At 32.7% G+C, this 18,660-nt stretch overlaps 1 protein-coding gene across 1 annotated transcript; it reads left to right on the forward strand.

Annotated features, from left to right (window-relative positions):
- Window positions 1-8,468: 8,468 nt before the first annotated feature.
- On the forward strand, window positions 8,469-11,263 carry LOC106755572 (thioredoxin 1). Its single transcript, XM_014637748.2, has 2 exons — window positions 8,469-8,828; window positions 10,701-11,263. The coding sequence occupies exons 1-2, from the start codon at window positions 8,618-8,620 to the stop codon at window positions 11,012-11,014; spliced, it is 525 nt and encodes a 174-aa protein (XP_014493234.1). The 5' UTR covers window positions 8,469-8,617; the 3' UTR covers window positions 11,015-11,263.
- The last annotated feature ends 7,397 nt before the right edge of the window (window positions 11,264-18,660 follow it).

Below are 18,660 nucleotides of genomic sequence, written 5' to 3' on the forward strand. Positions count from 1 at the left end.
AAGATGAGGAAGAGAGACTAGGTGATGAATCCAATGGGAATAGACAAATTGATGATGAGGTGCAGACTAGACAGCCACAACCACAGAGAGCATTAAGACAAAGAAATATGCTAAGGTCACTTGTTGATTTTGAAATTTTTTCAGATAGTATTGTAACTGATGAAGGAGATTTGGTGCATTTTGCACTACTAGCAGAGGTTGAACCCATAAATCATAAAGAGGCATTGAAGCATGATTTGTGGAAAGATGCTATGGTAGAAGAAATAAGAGCTATTGAGAAGAGTCAAACTTGGGTACTAACTGAGTTACCTTTGAATAAATCACATATTGACGTTAAATGGGTGTTCAAGCTGAAACTCAATTCCAATGGGACTATATCCAAACGAAAGGCTCGACTAGTTGTCAGAGGTTTCTTACAGAAACAAGGGTTGGATTATAAGGAAGTGTTTGCTTCTGTGGCAAGGATTGAAACCATAAGATTGGTTATGGCATTGGCTAATGGAAGAAGGTGGCCTTTATTTCAGTTAGATGTAAAATATGCATTTTTGAACAAGCCACTAGAAGAAGAGGTGTGTGTCACTTAACCTCCTGAGTTTGAGGTTAAAGGGTGTGAAGACAAGGTGTACAGATTGATGAAGGCTTTATATGGCCTATTGCAAGCACCAAGAGCTTAGAATAAGGTGGTGGATTCATTTATGATAAAGCACAAATTTCTGAAATGTCTAGTGGAGCATGGTGTGAATGTAAGGTTCCAAGGTGATGCAAATTTACTCCTAATGTTCATTTATGTGGATGATCTATTGATTACAGGGAATAATATCTCAAAAATTGAAAAGTTTAAAGAATTGTTGATGGTTGAATTTGAAATGACCGATTTGGGTAAGTTGAGGTATTTTCTTGGGCTTGAATTTTTTGAATTTAGTAGTGGAATTATTCTCCACCAAAGAAAATATGCAGCAGAGATCTTGAAGAAATTTAGTATGGAGACTTGTAATGTAGTAACAACTTTAGTAGAGGCAAAGGTTACTGCTTCAGACAATGATGAATACGAAGTGGACAACATACTGTATAAACAAATAGTGGGTTCACTTAGGTATCTATGTAATAGCAGGCTTGATATTTGTTTTGCAGTAGGGATCCTTAGCAGATTCATGGATCAACCAAAGAGATTGCATTTGTTAGTTGCAAAGAGGATGCTAAGATATATAAAGGGAACATTAGAACTTGAAGTATTGTTTCCTAAAGACTGTGAAAAGCAAGATATCTTGGAGGGTTGATCTGATTCTGATTGGTGTGGGGACAACAGTTATAAGAGAAGCACTATTGGGTTCTTTTTCAGGTTTATGGGTGCACCGATATCCTGGTGCAATAAAAAGCAGCAAGTGGTGGCTTCGTCTACCTATAAGGCAGAATACATGCCTGGATCTACTGCTTCAGGTTTATGGGTGCACCGATATCCTGATGCAGTAAAAAGCAACAAGTGGTGGCTTTGTCTACCTGTGAGGCAGAATACATGTCTGGATCTGTTGCTACATACCAAGCTACGCGACTTGCTTCTATCTTCACAGCAATAAAGGTGGAATAGACCCATCGAGTTATTTATAGATAACAAATCAACAATCAACTTGGCTAATAATCTAGTATCACATGGAAGGAATAAAACACATAAAGGCTAGATTTCATTTTTTGAGGGAACAAGTTAACAATGGTGGAAAAATAAAACTGATCTATTTTCCCACTTAGTTACAGCTAGCATATATTTTTACCAAACGTTTGAAGAATGACAGATTTGGTAGCCTAATATCTGAGTTAGACTTAGTTGATTTTAGTACTTGAATTAAGGGAAAGTGTTGTATTAATTCAAGTGTGTTTTAACTTTTCTTAATGTTCTGAACTTAGATTCTTATAACTATAAATAAGAGTCATCTTAATTCTTTTTGTACCGAAACAATGAATAAAATAAAGTTTCTTACTAGACACCCATTCTCTAATAAGAGTCATCCTAATTCTTTTTGTACCGAAACCGTTAGTAAAATAAAGTTTCTTACTAGACATTCATTCTCTATGTGCCTCTGTGTTTCCCTCCTGTCCTTCTACTCTCTTCTCCCTTATTTTCTTCTCTTCCGAAACCAACACTATAATTTCATAATTTCCAACTTTGATGCTAAATGTAACCCTACTTTAATCGATTTCAAATTAAAGGTATTCGATTCCATTTGAAAACGTAACCCTGTATTCGATTCTAAATTGGAGGTACTTGATTCATGTCTTTACTTTGAACAAAAATTTGCATTTGTACTTCCTTTTAATGTATATTTTCATGTGAATAACTTTTATTTTATGTTTATGTTTTGTTCACGTTGGATGCTTCATATATGAACTTTTGTACTGTTAAAAGGATGTATTATTTGACAACTTTTTCTACTGTAACTTTTTAATAAATAAAAAATAGCTTACTAATTTATTTAATAAAACAAATTATTAAATAAATTATCTTTACTTAAATAAATGTGTCGTCCCAATTATATGATAAAGACATACATAATTAAGACGCCATCATGAATAATAATAGAAAGCTATTAAGAATAATAGGATTACAGTCATCCTTGAAATAGTACAATTTGGAAACTTGGAATACTAGAGTTTCTCCCTTAAAATACAGAGAATTTAAAACTTAGAACATGACAAAGTTTTTTCAAAATATCTTAGAATAAGATAATTAAAGCCTAAAGAACTAGGCAGCAACATTTCCTTCCCCATCAAGAGCTATTTCCAAAGTATCTCCTCGCCATCTACTCCCATCCAAATGGATGATCATCGCAAGGGAAACGAACGCAAACATGACACAAACACAAGCAATTGCAAGGGTGAGCTAATTATATAAAAAACATACAATTAAGAGCATGTACATACAAGATATTAATTTAAAGCAAACAAGATAAAACATTCATCCTATCATGTTAAATACTAGACTGGACTCGTCCGGACTTTAGAATGATAGTCGAGCTATGGTGGGTCATGCACCCGTGGTGGCTTGTGATACTTAGGCTCTACCGCCTTGGGCTCCACCGCCCTGGGCTCCCCCGTCCTGCCACACTCACGAGGTTAGTCTGTTCTGCGCCTTGGAGCAAGATGGAAGCCTCCAAGACTAAGACCTCTTACTACTCCTCACCACATGGTTCAGTCCTCTCTACGTGAGAAGAAAGACCATTGGAGCGTCAAGAAGACCCCCAAGACTGAGCTCCTACTTTTATTCTAAAACACTAAGAATCTCACCAAGAGATTTTGCACATATGGAACTTAGTTTACCAGTTGGATCATACTTTCATCACTTTGTAATCATATATTTTTTGTCACAATCAACATGTACATAATCTCAACAATACCTTACTCACCAATCACAAATTATAAAAATAACTACCCCCTAATTTAATCTAAGTTAATCAATACCATAATCTTTTACAATTTATTTCCAATGTCATATAAAACCCTGTTTCCTTCAGCTATATTATAATAATTATATTAAACTATACTTCTATTATAAATTTTCTATTAGACCATTACAGAAACATTTTTAATTTATATTAAACCAACATTCATATTATAATATTATAATATTATAATATTATATTATACAAATCTATTATTATATATAAAACTATATTATATTGATATAATTAATTAACCTACGTAATTATATAAATACCTATATTATATTAAACTAATATATATATACATATATATATATATATATATATATATATATATTAATTAGAATCGCTGCAACAGAATTATTAGCGTGGAATAACAAACCAAGAGGGGATGAATTGATTATATTATTTTTTTCATGCCTTTTAGTATTTTTCTCAAATTCACTTACTAAGCAGATAATTAAACTGAATTAAATAGAGTAAGGAAGAGAGAAAAGTTGCACAGATGATTTTATCTTGGTTCAGATCACAAGGATCCTACGTCCAGTCGTTTATCTCAAAAACAAGATAAACCTTTTTCACTAAACACAAAACAATTACAATTAATAGTCACGCAGAAAATTAACTTGTAAGAGTTTAGAATACCACCTCTCTTGAAACCACAAGAGATGAACTTACACCTCCTTTGAGTCTTCACAAAGGATGACCACCTCCTTCGAATACTTCACGAAGGATGATCCTCTTCCAAGCACCTCCTCAGACGCACCAAGGATGAACAAGTTATTCCTCTGTCACCGTAGTAGCACTTCACAGCTTTCCAGACAAGAGTTTCTTTAGCTTAAGCAATAACACACTGTTCACAATGATTTCATATGTTTAGAGCACAAGGGAAGAGTTGCTCTTGATGGATAAAGAGAGCCTATATGTAGACTCAAGCAAATACTCTTCCATTTTTTTGAAACTGGCCATTTTAACGCATTCAATCGATTAATATTAGTGTTAATCGATTAAAATGGGTACAACGGCTAGTTTTTCAAATCAGAAACCTCTAACGGCTAGTATTAATCGATTATTCTTAGTTTTAATCGATTAACTAATCGATTAAAGCAGGAATTAATCGATTATTCCTGAGCCATTTGGGTTTGTTGTGCCAACCTCGTTTTAATCGATTAAACCAAGTTTTAATCGACTAAAACAACTTGTTTTTTATTCTAAACAGAGATTAATTACATATAGAGTACATGAATCAAATCCTATTACATCTTTACTTAACAATACTTCAAATATGATTATTACAAAAGCTTTTCAATGGTAATGGATCTTCAAATAGTCTTCTTGGATCTTGTATTGTGCAAATCTGTACATCATCAAAACTCCATCTTTAAATTTTTGCTAACAATATATATATTTATATATATATATATATATATATATATATATATATATATATATAACCTGTACAATAATAATATAATATATTATGATACGTATTGCCTCAAAATAACTTACAATTCTCTCTTAATTATGAAATTGCTTGCTAAATTATTCATTATCGCAGAATGTTTGCTCCCAACCTCACGTCACTACCCAATTGGTCACCGAAGAGGGTTCAGATGTCTGAATGCATCAGACTCACCTTCGGTGCTAGCACATATGACTAGTCACAACTGACTGGACCAGGCCAGGGCTACTTTATGATTAGGGATGTGCCAACTCAGGTTTTTAAGTCCCCTCTATCCTACCAACAAAGAAAGGCTCTCAACCAGTTTTAATTAATTTATTTAAGTTACCTAAACTAGTTTGTTGTGCTCTAAACCTCAAACGCCCAATTTTTATGTTTTACCCCCCTCTCACAATACTCTGAAACAATACTTGTACACTTATTTAATACCCATATATATACTATTACAGAACCCTTACTCTAGACCTTCAAACAAGATCAATTTCAGCCAACAAACTCATCCCAATGAAATAATAATCAGCACACATCATCTCTAGAGATTAAACTCATTCAAAACAGATTAAATTCATCACATCACAACATGCACAATTTCACAGTTTTAGTTATAACCCCCAATACAATAAAAGTCATAAAACAGTTTCACAAGAGCACACCAGTTCAACATTCACATGCATATATTTTTATAAAACAAATTCATACAAAAATAATTAGCTCCCCTTACCTGGTTTTCACAGCACAGCTAGGTGAAAGATTTCCTAACAGTGCCCTTCATAGGACAAGAACTCAACAATATCTATAAGTCACCATAGTGGTGTTGAGTATAACTCTTAGAGTTAGAAAAAGTGGAAATCATAAAGGGAAAAGGCCACTAGCTACACGCAACCCAAAAAAAGTTGCATGCCATAAGCTCAAGAACAATGACAGAAAAAGGGGAAATCTACTTACCAGGCAGATTGAAGAAATGTTCGGTCCAAATCAAAGCCCTCTACGCCAAGAGCAATTTGACAGCACCCAATCAAAAAACGAACGGTTCAATTAGCTGAAATTGCAGAGAGAAGACAGAGGATTTTAGGGCAGAGAGTTTTAGAGAGAATGACTTCTGTGAAAATGAATCAGAATAAGGAGAAGCTCCCCCCTCTCCTAAGGCTAAACTGTCCTTTGCCTTATGGGTTTGGCAGCCTTACTTAAGATCCAGTTGGTCTTAAAATTATAAGGTCCTTACAATAACTTTTTTTAAAATAACAATTATATACTTTTTTAAATTGTATATAGTTAAAATAAAATTATTCATTTGTTTTTAATTAATTACTTATTAAATAATAAAACTATATATTTTTACTATAATAAGAATATGGATATAGATCGGTTCATATGTTTTAATTAGTAATAAATAATAATAATAATAATAATAATAATAATAATAATAATTATACCCATTATAGTTTTATTAATTTTTTTATTCTACTATTTTAAATTATTTTTATGAAAAAATATTTTATTTATAAATATCATTTTATGTTATTATTATCATTAAAATAATTTGATAATTTTTATTTTTTATTCATTAAAATATTTTTTAATCTATGACATCAGTCCAATCACACAAATTTTTATAAACTTTCTTTTTAGATCCATTTTTAATTAGTCTCAAATCTCTTAAAAAAATACATAATTTACTTTTAAATATATACAAATTCATTTTTTTTCTCTTAAATTATTTTCTTCAAGTGAATACAACATCAATATAACACAACATCGTTCAGGAAAGGAAAGATAACTGAGTTTGAGTTTTTAATTCAATCCCTGTTACAAATTTCATTTTGTTGATTGTTTAAAATAATTTTTATCTTTGTCAAAGTATTCCCATTTAATTTCTTTTTGTCAATGAGATAGAATCGTGTGAGTATTGCTTTTCATTCTTCTTCTCTAAGCTGTCAATCAACATACTTCTTGTCTTTATGATATCTCATTTATTGATTTATTAATTAACTCATTTTAAAAGATGATAGAATCAAATTAATTCCCAAATTAAAGAGAATTAAAGAAGACATAAATGAATTAATAAATGAGTTAAAGATAGAAAGACGAAAATAAAAATCATGTGGGTCAGATTTCAATCGGGTTCATACGGATTGAACCTATGGTGGGCGGGGTTGGCCCACAACCAATCTACCTAATTTTATTTATTAAAATTTAATTTTAATTTTATAAAAAAATATTTATTATTCTTTTTTGCTAAAAATATTTATTATTTTTTTGTTTGAAAAAATTATTTAAATTTTTTATTTTTAAAATTAATTAAACACTCGTGTTAGAAGTGAGACTTCAGAATAAAATTTGTTTAGATTTGAATTATAAAAAGTTTGTAATTTTTTTTACTTAAAAAAATTATAATTAACTGAGTCAATCCATTTATCCATCAATTCGTGGTGGGTCGGGCCGGTTCGAATTTTTCTAACTCACTAGTAAATAAACTGAGTTAAATTGACTGACTAATGTTGTGTTCGTTTTAAGGGATGCTACTATTTGAAGTGATTTGCGAGGATGGATGGAAGTTACTTTTCATGTTCGTTTGAAGGGATTTGAGAAGAAGGAAGGGAGGGGATTTGCGGGATGGTAAGCTAAATTCATCTTTGCTGATGAGAAGAGATTTGCGATGATTTGTTGTGAAAAACCTATTTTAACCTTCTCTTATATGTATGTGATCTTTTGTTTCAATGGCTTTTTACTCATTTACTTTGTGTTACAAGTGTTGTGTGATTTAGGTCCATGGATGAAGAAGGAACACGAAGACAACCCAGATGGTGGTAGAGCTGAACCTACAAAAATGGAAGGAAAAAAAAGATGGGTTTAATAAAAGAAAAAGTCTACAACACAAAAAAACAAGGTTTAGGCTTTTTTTTTTTTTAATATTTAGAGATAGAAATTATTGACGTATAACTCTACTTAGTTAATAATAATAATAATAATCTTCAATATTTACATTTTTTATTTATTAGCTTAAAATGAATTTATTTTACTTTCATAATAAATAAATTCATACTACATAATGGTAAATTAGATTACAAATAAATACTACATTTAAAAATAAATTTATTTTATTAAATTAATTTTTTTTACTTTTTAAAAATTAATTTTAATAATTATTTTTAATTTTTGTACTCTTTATAAATATTTTTACAATTAAATTTAACATAACTAATATTATTTTGTATTACTTTAATAATTAAAGGTATTTTGATGATCTTTAATTTCTACCAATTTAACTAATTTTTTAAATCTATCACATCAATCAAATCTCACTCTAATTTTCATAAATTTTATTCTTAAATCCATTTTCAATTACTCACAAATCCACTTAAAAATACAAAAAAAAAAAAATTACTTTCAAATCTACTCAAATTTATTCAAATCATCTCCCCTTCCTCATTTCTCCTCAATCTTACCATCGAAACACATCCTAGATAACGAATGGGGAGCATGTCGAGTCAACCTGGTCCGTTTTAACACCTCTACCTAAAACTTTATTTAAAAAAATAAAAAAAGTTTAAATATTCTATTTATTTGTTCTGTTTTGAAGAAAAAAAAATAAGGACATTTGGACAGGAGTCTTGTGATCTCATCCCTCATTCATACAAGAAATCACTACACTTCACTCTTCTCTCTTTCTTGTTCTTGTCACACACTCACTACATCTCAACTCAGAGCTCTGCTTCCTTCTACCATGGCCACACTCTTCGACTCTCTCGCCTTCGTTGGCATCCCTTCCGCCGCCTCTTCCTCCTTCGCCGCTCGCCCCACCTCCGCCAAGCTCCCACAGTGCATCGGCCTCAGACTCAGACCAACCGTCGCACGATTCGTGGCAGCCTCCGCTCCCAAAGTCGCCTCACACGCCGCGCGTGTTGTGTGCGAGGCTCAGGATGCCGTCGTCGATGGTTAGTTTTTCTTCTTTTTTCGTTTGTTTCGGCGTATATTTTTTGGTTTTGAAATCGTAATTTAAAAATTAATATTTTCGTTTTTAACAGCTATTAGATGCATGTTCTTTTCTTAAAATATAAGAATAAAATGGAATTGATCTAGTTTCAGACAGTGAAACTGAAAGAACTTCAACGTTTTTTTGGCAGTGGCTCATGTTTTCGCGGTAATAAATTAATTAAAATAAAAAATGTGGGATTTTGTTCCTTAATCGTTTGACTTTTGGTGTTGAAATTAAAATCAAAGAATAATTTTTCTAGAGTTAAAATTAGTTGTGGAATTGAAAAGTTATCTTTTCAAGAAGTCTGAAAATCTTACAAATGAACTCATGTGTAAAATAATTTTAGACTTTTGAGATGATTTAAGGCTTGGGGTTTGAACTATAACGCCATCCGAAAACTTGGCTTAGAAAGTAGTTTTGAACGTATACTAATTGTTGAAATATAATAATTATTTTTCACTTAACTGATTGATGTTTGATATTTTCCTTTGTCTGAATTTATGGAGTACATTGACATTGGGAAATTTGGGTTCAGAAGGGAATGATCTTGGATTAATGTTAAAAGATGTAATAAAATGGCAGGCTGTGTTAGAAATACTGATTTTGCATTGCACCAGTGTCAATAGTTCATCTAGCTATTAGCTGTGTTGATACATTCGTTGATGTACGGCAATGGCAGATCCATTTTAGGTAGAGTTTATTGATAAAGCATCAATTAGTTTGGTCTTTGATGGGTGAAGTAACATGCTAGGGATATATAGTTTTCATGTATAACAAACTGAACTGTAGTATCCTAAATGGGGTTAGGTATTATTTTCCAATTAAAATTTGATTTTCGTTTCAGTAGTTCGTCAACTTTATACCAACTTTATTTCCCCAAAGTTGTTTATCTTAAATTTATTCTTTTGGGAATTTCATTTGCATTGATTGAATAAACCTAATAAGAAGGTCTTGCTTTTGTCAATGTGTGTCTTTTTTTTCTCTTATCAATCAACGTAAGGACAGATTAAACTCTGCCCTATGGTTTCTGGATCGTCCATTGGGGGATATGGCAAGGTCTGCCGATGACCGTTGTGTCGGTGTTATGATATGTTCAGCATTATGCAGAGCTGGGATGGCTTGAAAACTAACACTACGTGATCTAGAAATTGTTCTGACTCGGGTGAAGGATGAAGATACTGACCAGAGTTCAGGATGTTCAAGTTGGTCCCAAAGATGTGCAAGATATCTCAAAACAATAATTTTTTGTTTCTTTTGTGGAAAATAAAGAAAGGGGTGTGAAAATCCGGGTAGTTTATATCCTTCTGATTAACTGATTATTGATATCCTTAAAACCAAGATAAAAGATAAAATCTTGATAACAAGGAGGGAACACCCACTCTAGGGAGAAAAAAATAGTCTCACCACCACAGAATAGACAGTGAATGCTTCTGGCAGTAAGTTCCTTCATACTTATTGCTGCAACACTCAGTTTCATATCTAGTTTCAAGCCTAGGTCAAGGAAGAGAGTTGTATTAGGCCCTAGTTAACCAACTTAAAACTTGTCAATTCCCGGACATGGATCACATGACAGGTTAATCAACAAATATAAACTAGATTGTTTTGTTTGGACTTATGTTTTCTATTGGTCTGTCTGTGAATTTTTGTATATTGTTTTCATGTTCCCCATTTCAGCACATTATCACTACAATGCAATCAAATTCTTGTGGTACAACCTCTTTCCGTTCATTTCAAGAGAAATTTTTGCATATTTGAGAAAATACCAATTGAAAGTTTTGCCAGGATGAGAGAAATACTAATTGGAATGAAATACTGTTATTGTGAATTACAGTGGCTCCTATTACCGATGCAAATTGGCAATCCCTTGTACTTGAATCTGATTCTGCTGTTCTGGTTGAATTCTGGGCGCCGTGGTGTGGTCCCTGCCGAATGATTCACCCTATAATTGATGAGCTTGCAAAGCAATATACTGGGAAACTCAAATGTTACAAACTCAACACAGATGAGAGCCCTTCAACTGCAACTCGGTATGGAATTCGAAGCATTCCCACTGTTATGATTTTCAAGAATGGTGAGAAGAAAGATACAGTTATTGGTGCTGTGCCCAAGTCAACGTTGACCACAAGCATAGAAAAATTCGTTTGAGGGTGGTAAGTATAAGAGGCCATTGCTACAACAAAAGCTGTTTTTCCCTATAAGCTTCTTTTGTTCTTAGCCTCGTCTCTCAAGTTTCGATAATTTGATTACTCAAATACTCATTTACGCTTCTGTACAGTTAATGCAACCTTATTTTCGGTTTTTTAGATTATTCTAGTTACCCATATGATAAGTGAATTTGCCGTTGAATTATGGCACGATTTGAATTGAGTTATCATATTTTTCTGCTTCTGTTTCTTTTCAACTTTCAATGGACACCGTTGACACGTGAGATATATGTTTATTAAACAAATTAGATAATTCGTATTAAATCCTAGTTTTCGTGGCTATATGGATCCACAAAACTCAAATGTAGGTAATTAGGTTTTATGTTGTGATTCTTTAAGCATAATTAAAATTTTTCGTTGATAATCTTTCTGATAAAGGTATATATTAGAACTGTAACTTTCCAAAAATATAGTAATAAATTATATAAAAGAGTCATGAAAATAAACAGTTAATAAAACTAGGAAAATAAGGTAACATTTACCGTCATCTAAAATAATTATAAAAGTTCATTTTATATACAAATTAGAGATACCAAAACTATAAACAAGAAAAATATCTAAGATGGTTACACGTCAGCGGTTTCTCCATCTAGTGCTTGTTTTATGGAAATCTTATCTTCTTATGCTTACATCTACAGGATGAGTAAAGAAAATAAACTAAAAGAGACATACATACATAAACACACAACTAGAAGGATAAGCTAGAATATATACAATTAAAGACATATCAATACATGTTAAACATTTACCTAAGATATACACAATACATCAAACCAAGCAAACATTTTATGTATGACCACAATTTGACTTGATCATCTAGATTAGTATGAATATTGAGTTATGACAGTTCATGTACTTGTTGTGGTGAAAGAGCTGGTCCAGTTCTAGTTACCACACAAATTTAGTCTGTTATCACTCTCCTTAGGCCAAGGTAAAGCCTTTAGACTAGGATCTCATGCTATTCTAACGGCATGCCTCACCCTTCTCTATTTCAGAATGGGTGACCATTAGAATGTCAAGATGAACTCTAAGAGTGAGCTTCCCATATTCATACTTACAATACTTGAAACCATCACTGAGAAGTTCCTCCTTGAAACTCTCTTCCATACTTTGAAACCATTTAGATCACTACACATTCACATAGTACACCAATACATGAGACTACTTATCATACATTAAAGAAATAGAAATACTCGTACAAGTCATCAGAAAACACACAATAACACAATTTCTTCATGGCATTTTGATGCTCACATTTAGGTAAGGAAAACAACATTGAAACCCAGAAGGGTCTAAAATCTCCAAAACAACTTAAAGAAAGTCCAAAATTGATACCCAGAACCCCAAATTTGATATTTCCAAAACCTGAAAAGAACCTAAAACCTAGTGCGGTAGCGCTCAGCGCCCACGAGATAGAAAAGTAGCGCCCAAGCGCTGGAGAATTGGCGTTCAATGCCATGACAGTAGCTCAAACCTGAAAACCAAACTTGGGATACTTCACCCCCAACTTCTAAAGACCCCTAAGACCCTATAGACCTTGAGAAAACTTAGAAATCCTACTATAACTTAACTTGACACCTTTAGAACCCAATTTCACTTCTACAAGCTATCAAATTTCAATTTTACACTTTTAAACTTTCAAACTAGTTTACAACCTACATAAACCCGTCCAAATACACTTGTTAGTACTTTCCAAAACCTTAGATTTGTCCTAGCTATCCTACTTTCCATTTCCAACCCTTAAAGCCTCTAAAATGGGCTAAAAACTCAACCTATGAAGCCATTTACCATTTCATAACAGATTTTTTTGGTTTTAGTTCTTAGACAAGTCCAAATAGTTGTAACAACATATTTCTAACCTTTCAAAACAGAACATACCACTTACCTAAACATTTTACTACTCAAAACCCTCTTTTTACACTAAAAACACTAGACAACAACCACTATAGGCTACTCTTTTTGCTGCACACAGGTTTTAACCATTGAACCCTCCAAACAAGTTTCAAATTAGCTCATGACATACCAAATCACTTCTCATAACATTTCCGTACCTATTTCTAAATTTCACTACCCAAAACCCCTTTCTTTTAAGCTTGAAACCTAAATGACTTAACCAATACTATCAACAACGACTTGCACTTAGTTCTAAACAATGAAATATCATTATTATACACAATTACTATAGTATCTAAAATTAGCATTTCGTCACACCAATTGTACACAATACCATATTAGCAAAACATCAATTTAACATAGATAACATTTACCCAATTACACCAAGTTCACCAAAACATCTATAAATCATAGAAATAACAAATTTATAATATAAACACAACTAAGACAAGGTCTAGCTTCTCTTACCTCACTATAAACAACCCTAACTCAAATAATGTCCTGCTAATTACTTGAACCGCAAGGAAATACCTAGAGGAACTTGCTCTAAGACAGAAATTGGTTGGCTAGCTTCGTAGGACTTGATGCCTTGATCGTCTAGGCACCTCTGTTTGTCAAACAAATGAAGAAAAAAAAACACTTAGAGAGATGTGAGAGGAAGCAATGAGAAAGAGTTCTAGAGATATAATGTCTTTTAAGTAATGAGACGAGTTTAAAAAATTTTATTTATACTACGAAGTTATTTTATAATAAAATATTCGATCTCATTATTTTAATACACCTATCAACTCTAATACTCTACTTTTTAAGTTCTTACAAGAACACGAAACTGTCAAATTCTAATATTAATATAAATTGGATAATAACACTTCAATTATGAGTATGAAAGATGTGTTGTCCTTTTTTACTAATTACTTATTTAAAAGAAAAATAAACAATTTTTTTTTTTAAAAATATTGATACAACTCTCATTACACCTGTGGTAGAAAGTACATTACATTACTTATTTAAAAGAAAAATAAACAATTTTTTTTTTTAAATATTGATACAACTCTCATTACACTTGTGGCAGAAAGTACATTAAATTAAATTTTTTTAGTTAAAGAACTTAAAACGATTTAAACTAGAGCGTCAAAATGGGTCACAACCCGCGAACCAATCCGACTAACCACGGGTTCGGGCCGGGTTGGATTTGAAAAAATTGAAAGAATTCTAATATTAATATAAATTGGATAATAACACTTCAATTATGAGTATGAAAGATGTGTTGTCCTTTTTTACTAATTACTTATTAAAAGAAAAGTAAACATTTTTTTTTCTAAAAATTTATACAACTCTTGTTACACCTGCGGCAGAAAGTACGTTAAATTAATTTTTTTTAGTTAAAGAACTTAAAACGATTTAAACTAGAGCGTCAAAATGGGTCACAACCCGCGAGCCAACGTGGCTCACCACGGGTTCGGGCCGGGTTGGGTTTGAAAAAATTGATTTTTTTCATGCAGGTCAGATTTCAACCCGGCTCATTTAAACCCATGATGGGCCGGGTTGGCCCACCAACCCACCTACCTAATTTTATTTTTTTAATTTATTATTTTATTTATGAAACCCTAAAAAATAAAATACTCTCTTCACTCACTGTGTATACCAAAAAGTAACCTCTGCTCTCACAAATCACTCTCACAGAAATTGCTCTCATTTACGGTGCTGTCACTCTCACTTCTTCACTGAAATTCTTCAAGGAGCAGGTTTTTTGTGTTTGTTTTTGGATGACATTTGAATTATATTGTACTTTTTATTATTATTTTGAATTGTCTTCAGTTTAACATCATTTTTTGAGAGTGAAATTTGTTTAAATTTGAATATAGAAAGTTTGTAATTTTTTTTATTTAAAAAAATTGTAATTAAATGGGCTAGTGAGCCAAACCGTTTACCTACCAACCCGTGGTGAATCGAGCCGGGTTCAGATTTTCTGGCTCGCTAATAAATGAGTCGGGTTGGGTTGACTCACTAAGTGACCAACCCATGGTGAGCCAGACCGGATAAAGCCGAATTACCCGTTTTGACAGCTCTAATTTAAACCATACATTACAACATCACATAATACAATATAAAAGGATTTAGGTCATGTCTCTTTTTCGAATATATATTTAAAACGGTAAAAAGAATTAGTTTGTGTCTCAATATGCATGAATGTAAACCGCATAAATTGGAAGTCAAGTTCGATATAATTATTAAATCATTCGAAGTATAAGCATATGTAACAGTCTACTATGAGTGTTACTTTTAGCTAAGAATACATTTGAATAAACCATTAAAAACATGTTTGAGTTTGGTTTGATTTGAGATAACAAAAAAAATTGAACTAGATTATATTAATATTTAGTTTGGTTTTAATTAGTTTTTCCTTTTTATTGCATAACTTTTTATTAGTAGATGCATCCGGTTTAATCTTTTGGGCCTAATATTATGTTATGATGAATAAGTTTATTTTTTTATTTTACTATAATTAAATATTTGCTATTTTTAACATTGTATAATACAAGATAATTTTCTTACAACGAGATAAGGATTATCTATACTTTGTCAATAAAGGAAAAATAAATAAATAAAGGTGTTCTATATACATTATGTGGTATAAATATTATATAACCCTTATCATTCACTTGTCAATAGCCGAACAAATCTTAATTAGCACACATCGCACGAAATTCAAAAACATAAACATGGAAACATCAAAGTGAGTTATTTTGTATTATTTCTTTTACTAATATTTTATTTTGTTTTACCTTTTTTCCCTTCCAAGGTTAATTATGTAATATTCATTAAACCAAAATAACTCTTCTTTTACTTTTTCATATGTTAATCATATTGTGTTATCTTGTACCACAAGTTTGTAGACACGAGTCAGGCATATTTGATTTTTCACATGCACGTACATTTCATATTACATGAACTAATAACTAAAATAATAATATTTAAATAATTAATTTTAGTTTGGTTCAATTTAGGTCGATTTTAAAGTGTTAAACATAAAAGTAATTGAGTTTTAATAGTTTATCATTTTTTAAGATTGATTTTCGATTATTTTTTTTAAATTGATTCAGTTTTGAATATTTTTATAATCTGTTGTCAGTATGTCTTAAAAGGGTCTTCCTGATATGTCTTATGTTAACTCTAAAAATGTTATTTGTCTTGTATAATCGCTTGCATTACTATAGTTTTGAATAAAAGCACTTTAATTAGGCTTAATATAAGCAATGTTAGTTATTGGGATGTTATCACTAGTGAAAAACGTTGTTTAACGTCACCTAATAGACGTCTGTTTGTTGATAATCCGACATATATGAGTGAACGGTGGCATTATCGTAAATAACTTGGTAACATAGACATCGGTTTCCAGACAACGCGATGTCTATAATATTGTAGACGTCCCAACTGCTACAAACAGACGTCTAATGGCCTGAGGTAGGTCAGAAGACAGTCCCGTGACGTCGGTGTTCACGGGAGACCGACGTCTATAGGGCTGCAATTAATGCTTTCACCTAATTCCCAGGCGCTTAGACATCGCTTAGTCAACAGGCGACACCTACGGCCTGAATAAAGAAGGCGAGAAGATAAAAAATCTTCAATTTAGACATCGGGGATTTGTACACGCGACGTCTAAGTGCTTGTAATTAATTAAATTCACCAAATTCGAGGGCCATAGACGTTGGCTAGAAGGGGTACCGACATCTATGTGCCTGTAAGTAATGATGTGCATCATTATAGACGTCGGCGCCCCATCACAACTGTCGTCAACATCCTTGACAGGAAATCAAATGTCAATCGTTTCAGCTTCCTAGACGTCGGTTCCCCTTGTGACCGATGTCTAGTGGGATTCAAAAGGTCAGTTGAAAAGTTAACTTGGACGTCGAATTAGTAACAGAGCTGATGTTTATAGTCATATAGACGTCGGCTATCTGGAGAACCCGACGCCCAGTTTCATTTTAAAAAGACCGCAAACTCTTCGCGACATTCAGTTTCTGATATCTTCCTCTTCCTCTTCTCCATTTTCTCTCACGACACTCTTCTTTTTCTTCCTTTCGGCACGTCTTCTTTTTGTTGCAGCATTCTATTGTTGTTTCTGATATCTTTATCGTCTTCCTCCTCTCTTTTTCTCTCTTGCGGCATTGCATCCCAGGTGCGTGATTTTTTTTATGCTTACCATTTGTTTAGTCTTTCATCGATTATCTTCTGGTTCAACTAATTAAAATTTGCTTTCTTTGTGTTGTGTTTTAGTGCAGTTTTGTTCCTTTCTTGGGATAACGTAGTAACACATTCTCCCTTTGCTAGCTGCCTCCCGGAAATAGCGACGTCTTTTGAATTTCTTTTGATCGTTTCAACCCAAAAACGACCCTCGGTCGTTGTCTAGTTTTCGTTTCACCGTGATTTTTTCCTCTTGCAGATGAAAAATGAAACTAAGCAACCACCCAGGTAAGGTTTTGGGTTGAAGGGGCCATAAGAAATTCAAAAGACGCAAGTTTTTTTTTTTTGGGGAAACTAGCAAAAGGAGATTGTGCTACTAGGCTATCCAAAGATGGGAACAAAACTACACTAAAACACAACCACTGTATTAGACGTCAGTTAATGCAAAAACCGACGTCTATAGTGACTTTAGATGTCGGTCTTTGTCATGTTCGACGTCTATATGTGTTCTTCGACGTCGGTTAATACGTATTCCGACGTCTAATTAGTGTCTTTAGATGTCCATTCGAACCAGTGCCGACGTTTATTGACGTCGTTCGCGGGCACTAACTGACGTCATTATAGACGTCTGTGGTTTGGATGTCGGACGTCCCATTGACGTCACAAGTTTAGACGTCGGTTTAAGATTAGACGTTAAAAGCCCAAAATAACCGACTTTAAACAACGTTTTTGCACTAATGTATGTAAATAGGAGATACACGTTTAATGTTCCACCAAGAGCACTTAATGTCTCTTTATGTTTTTGCATGGTCAAACTCAAGCTTGAAGATGAAAACATGAGTTAAAGCTTCTAAACAAGAAAACAGATTTTGCAGTCAATAGTTTCTTTAAAGCTTTATATAAATCAACCTCTCAAGTTGAAGAAAAGTAAAATAACTATTGCCGTGAAAACACTACCAATCTTAACCCTAAAGCCTTAAGTCTTTTAGTGCCCCAAGCTTCAAAAGAACACTACTTATATGTTCCATAACTATTTAGAAGAGTGTATAACCTTTGTATTCATCATAAGACGTAACCTTTCTTTTGGGAAACCTTGTGATCTTTTAGATTACTTCCTTGGTATAACCTTAATGTTATAGTCAAGAATGGTTGTGTATTAGTTTACTTAGTGAAAGTATATCAATTGATCAAAAAAGGGATTCAATATGTATGGTAGGCATGGTAGGAATGGAATGACAATTGATCACAAAAGGAGCATCTCTCTCAAGGTCCCCCCACCTTTCTTAGAGAAGACTTTCCTTAATAGAAAGATAAGATGGAGATTTATTTGAAGTCCACATGATTAGTTATGGAAACTCATTACAAAAGGGGATATCATGATTGATACTCACGAAGACAAAAGGGGATATCATGATTGATACTCATGAAGATGATTGGGACTAAGACATGTTCTACTCCATGCATTTGAACAACAAGGCTAGGTATGTTAGGTTTATAGAGGAGGAGGTT

This window comes from Vigna radiata, chromosome 2 (assembly GCF_000741045.1).
Source record: "Vigna radiata var. radiata cultivar VC1973A chromosome 2, Vradiata_ver6, whole genome shotgun sequence".
Taxonomy (NCBI): Eukaryota; Viridiplantae; Streptophyta; class Magnoliopsida; order Fabales; family Fabaceae; genus Vigna; species Vigna radiata.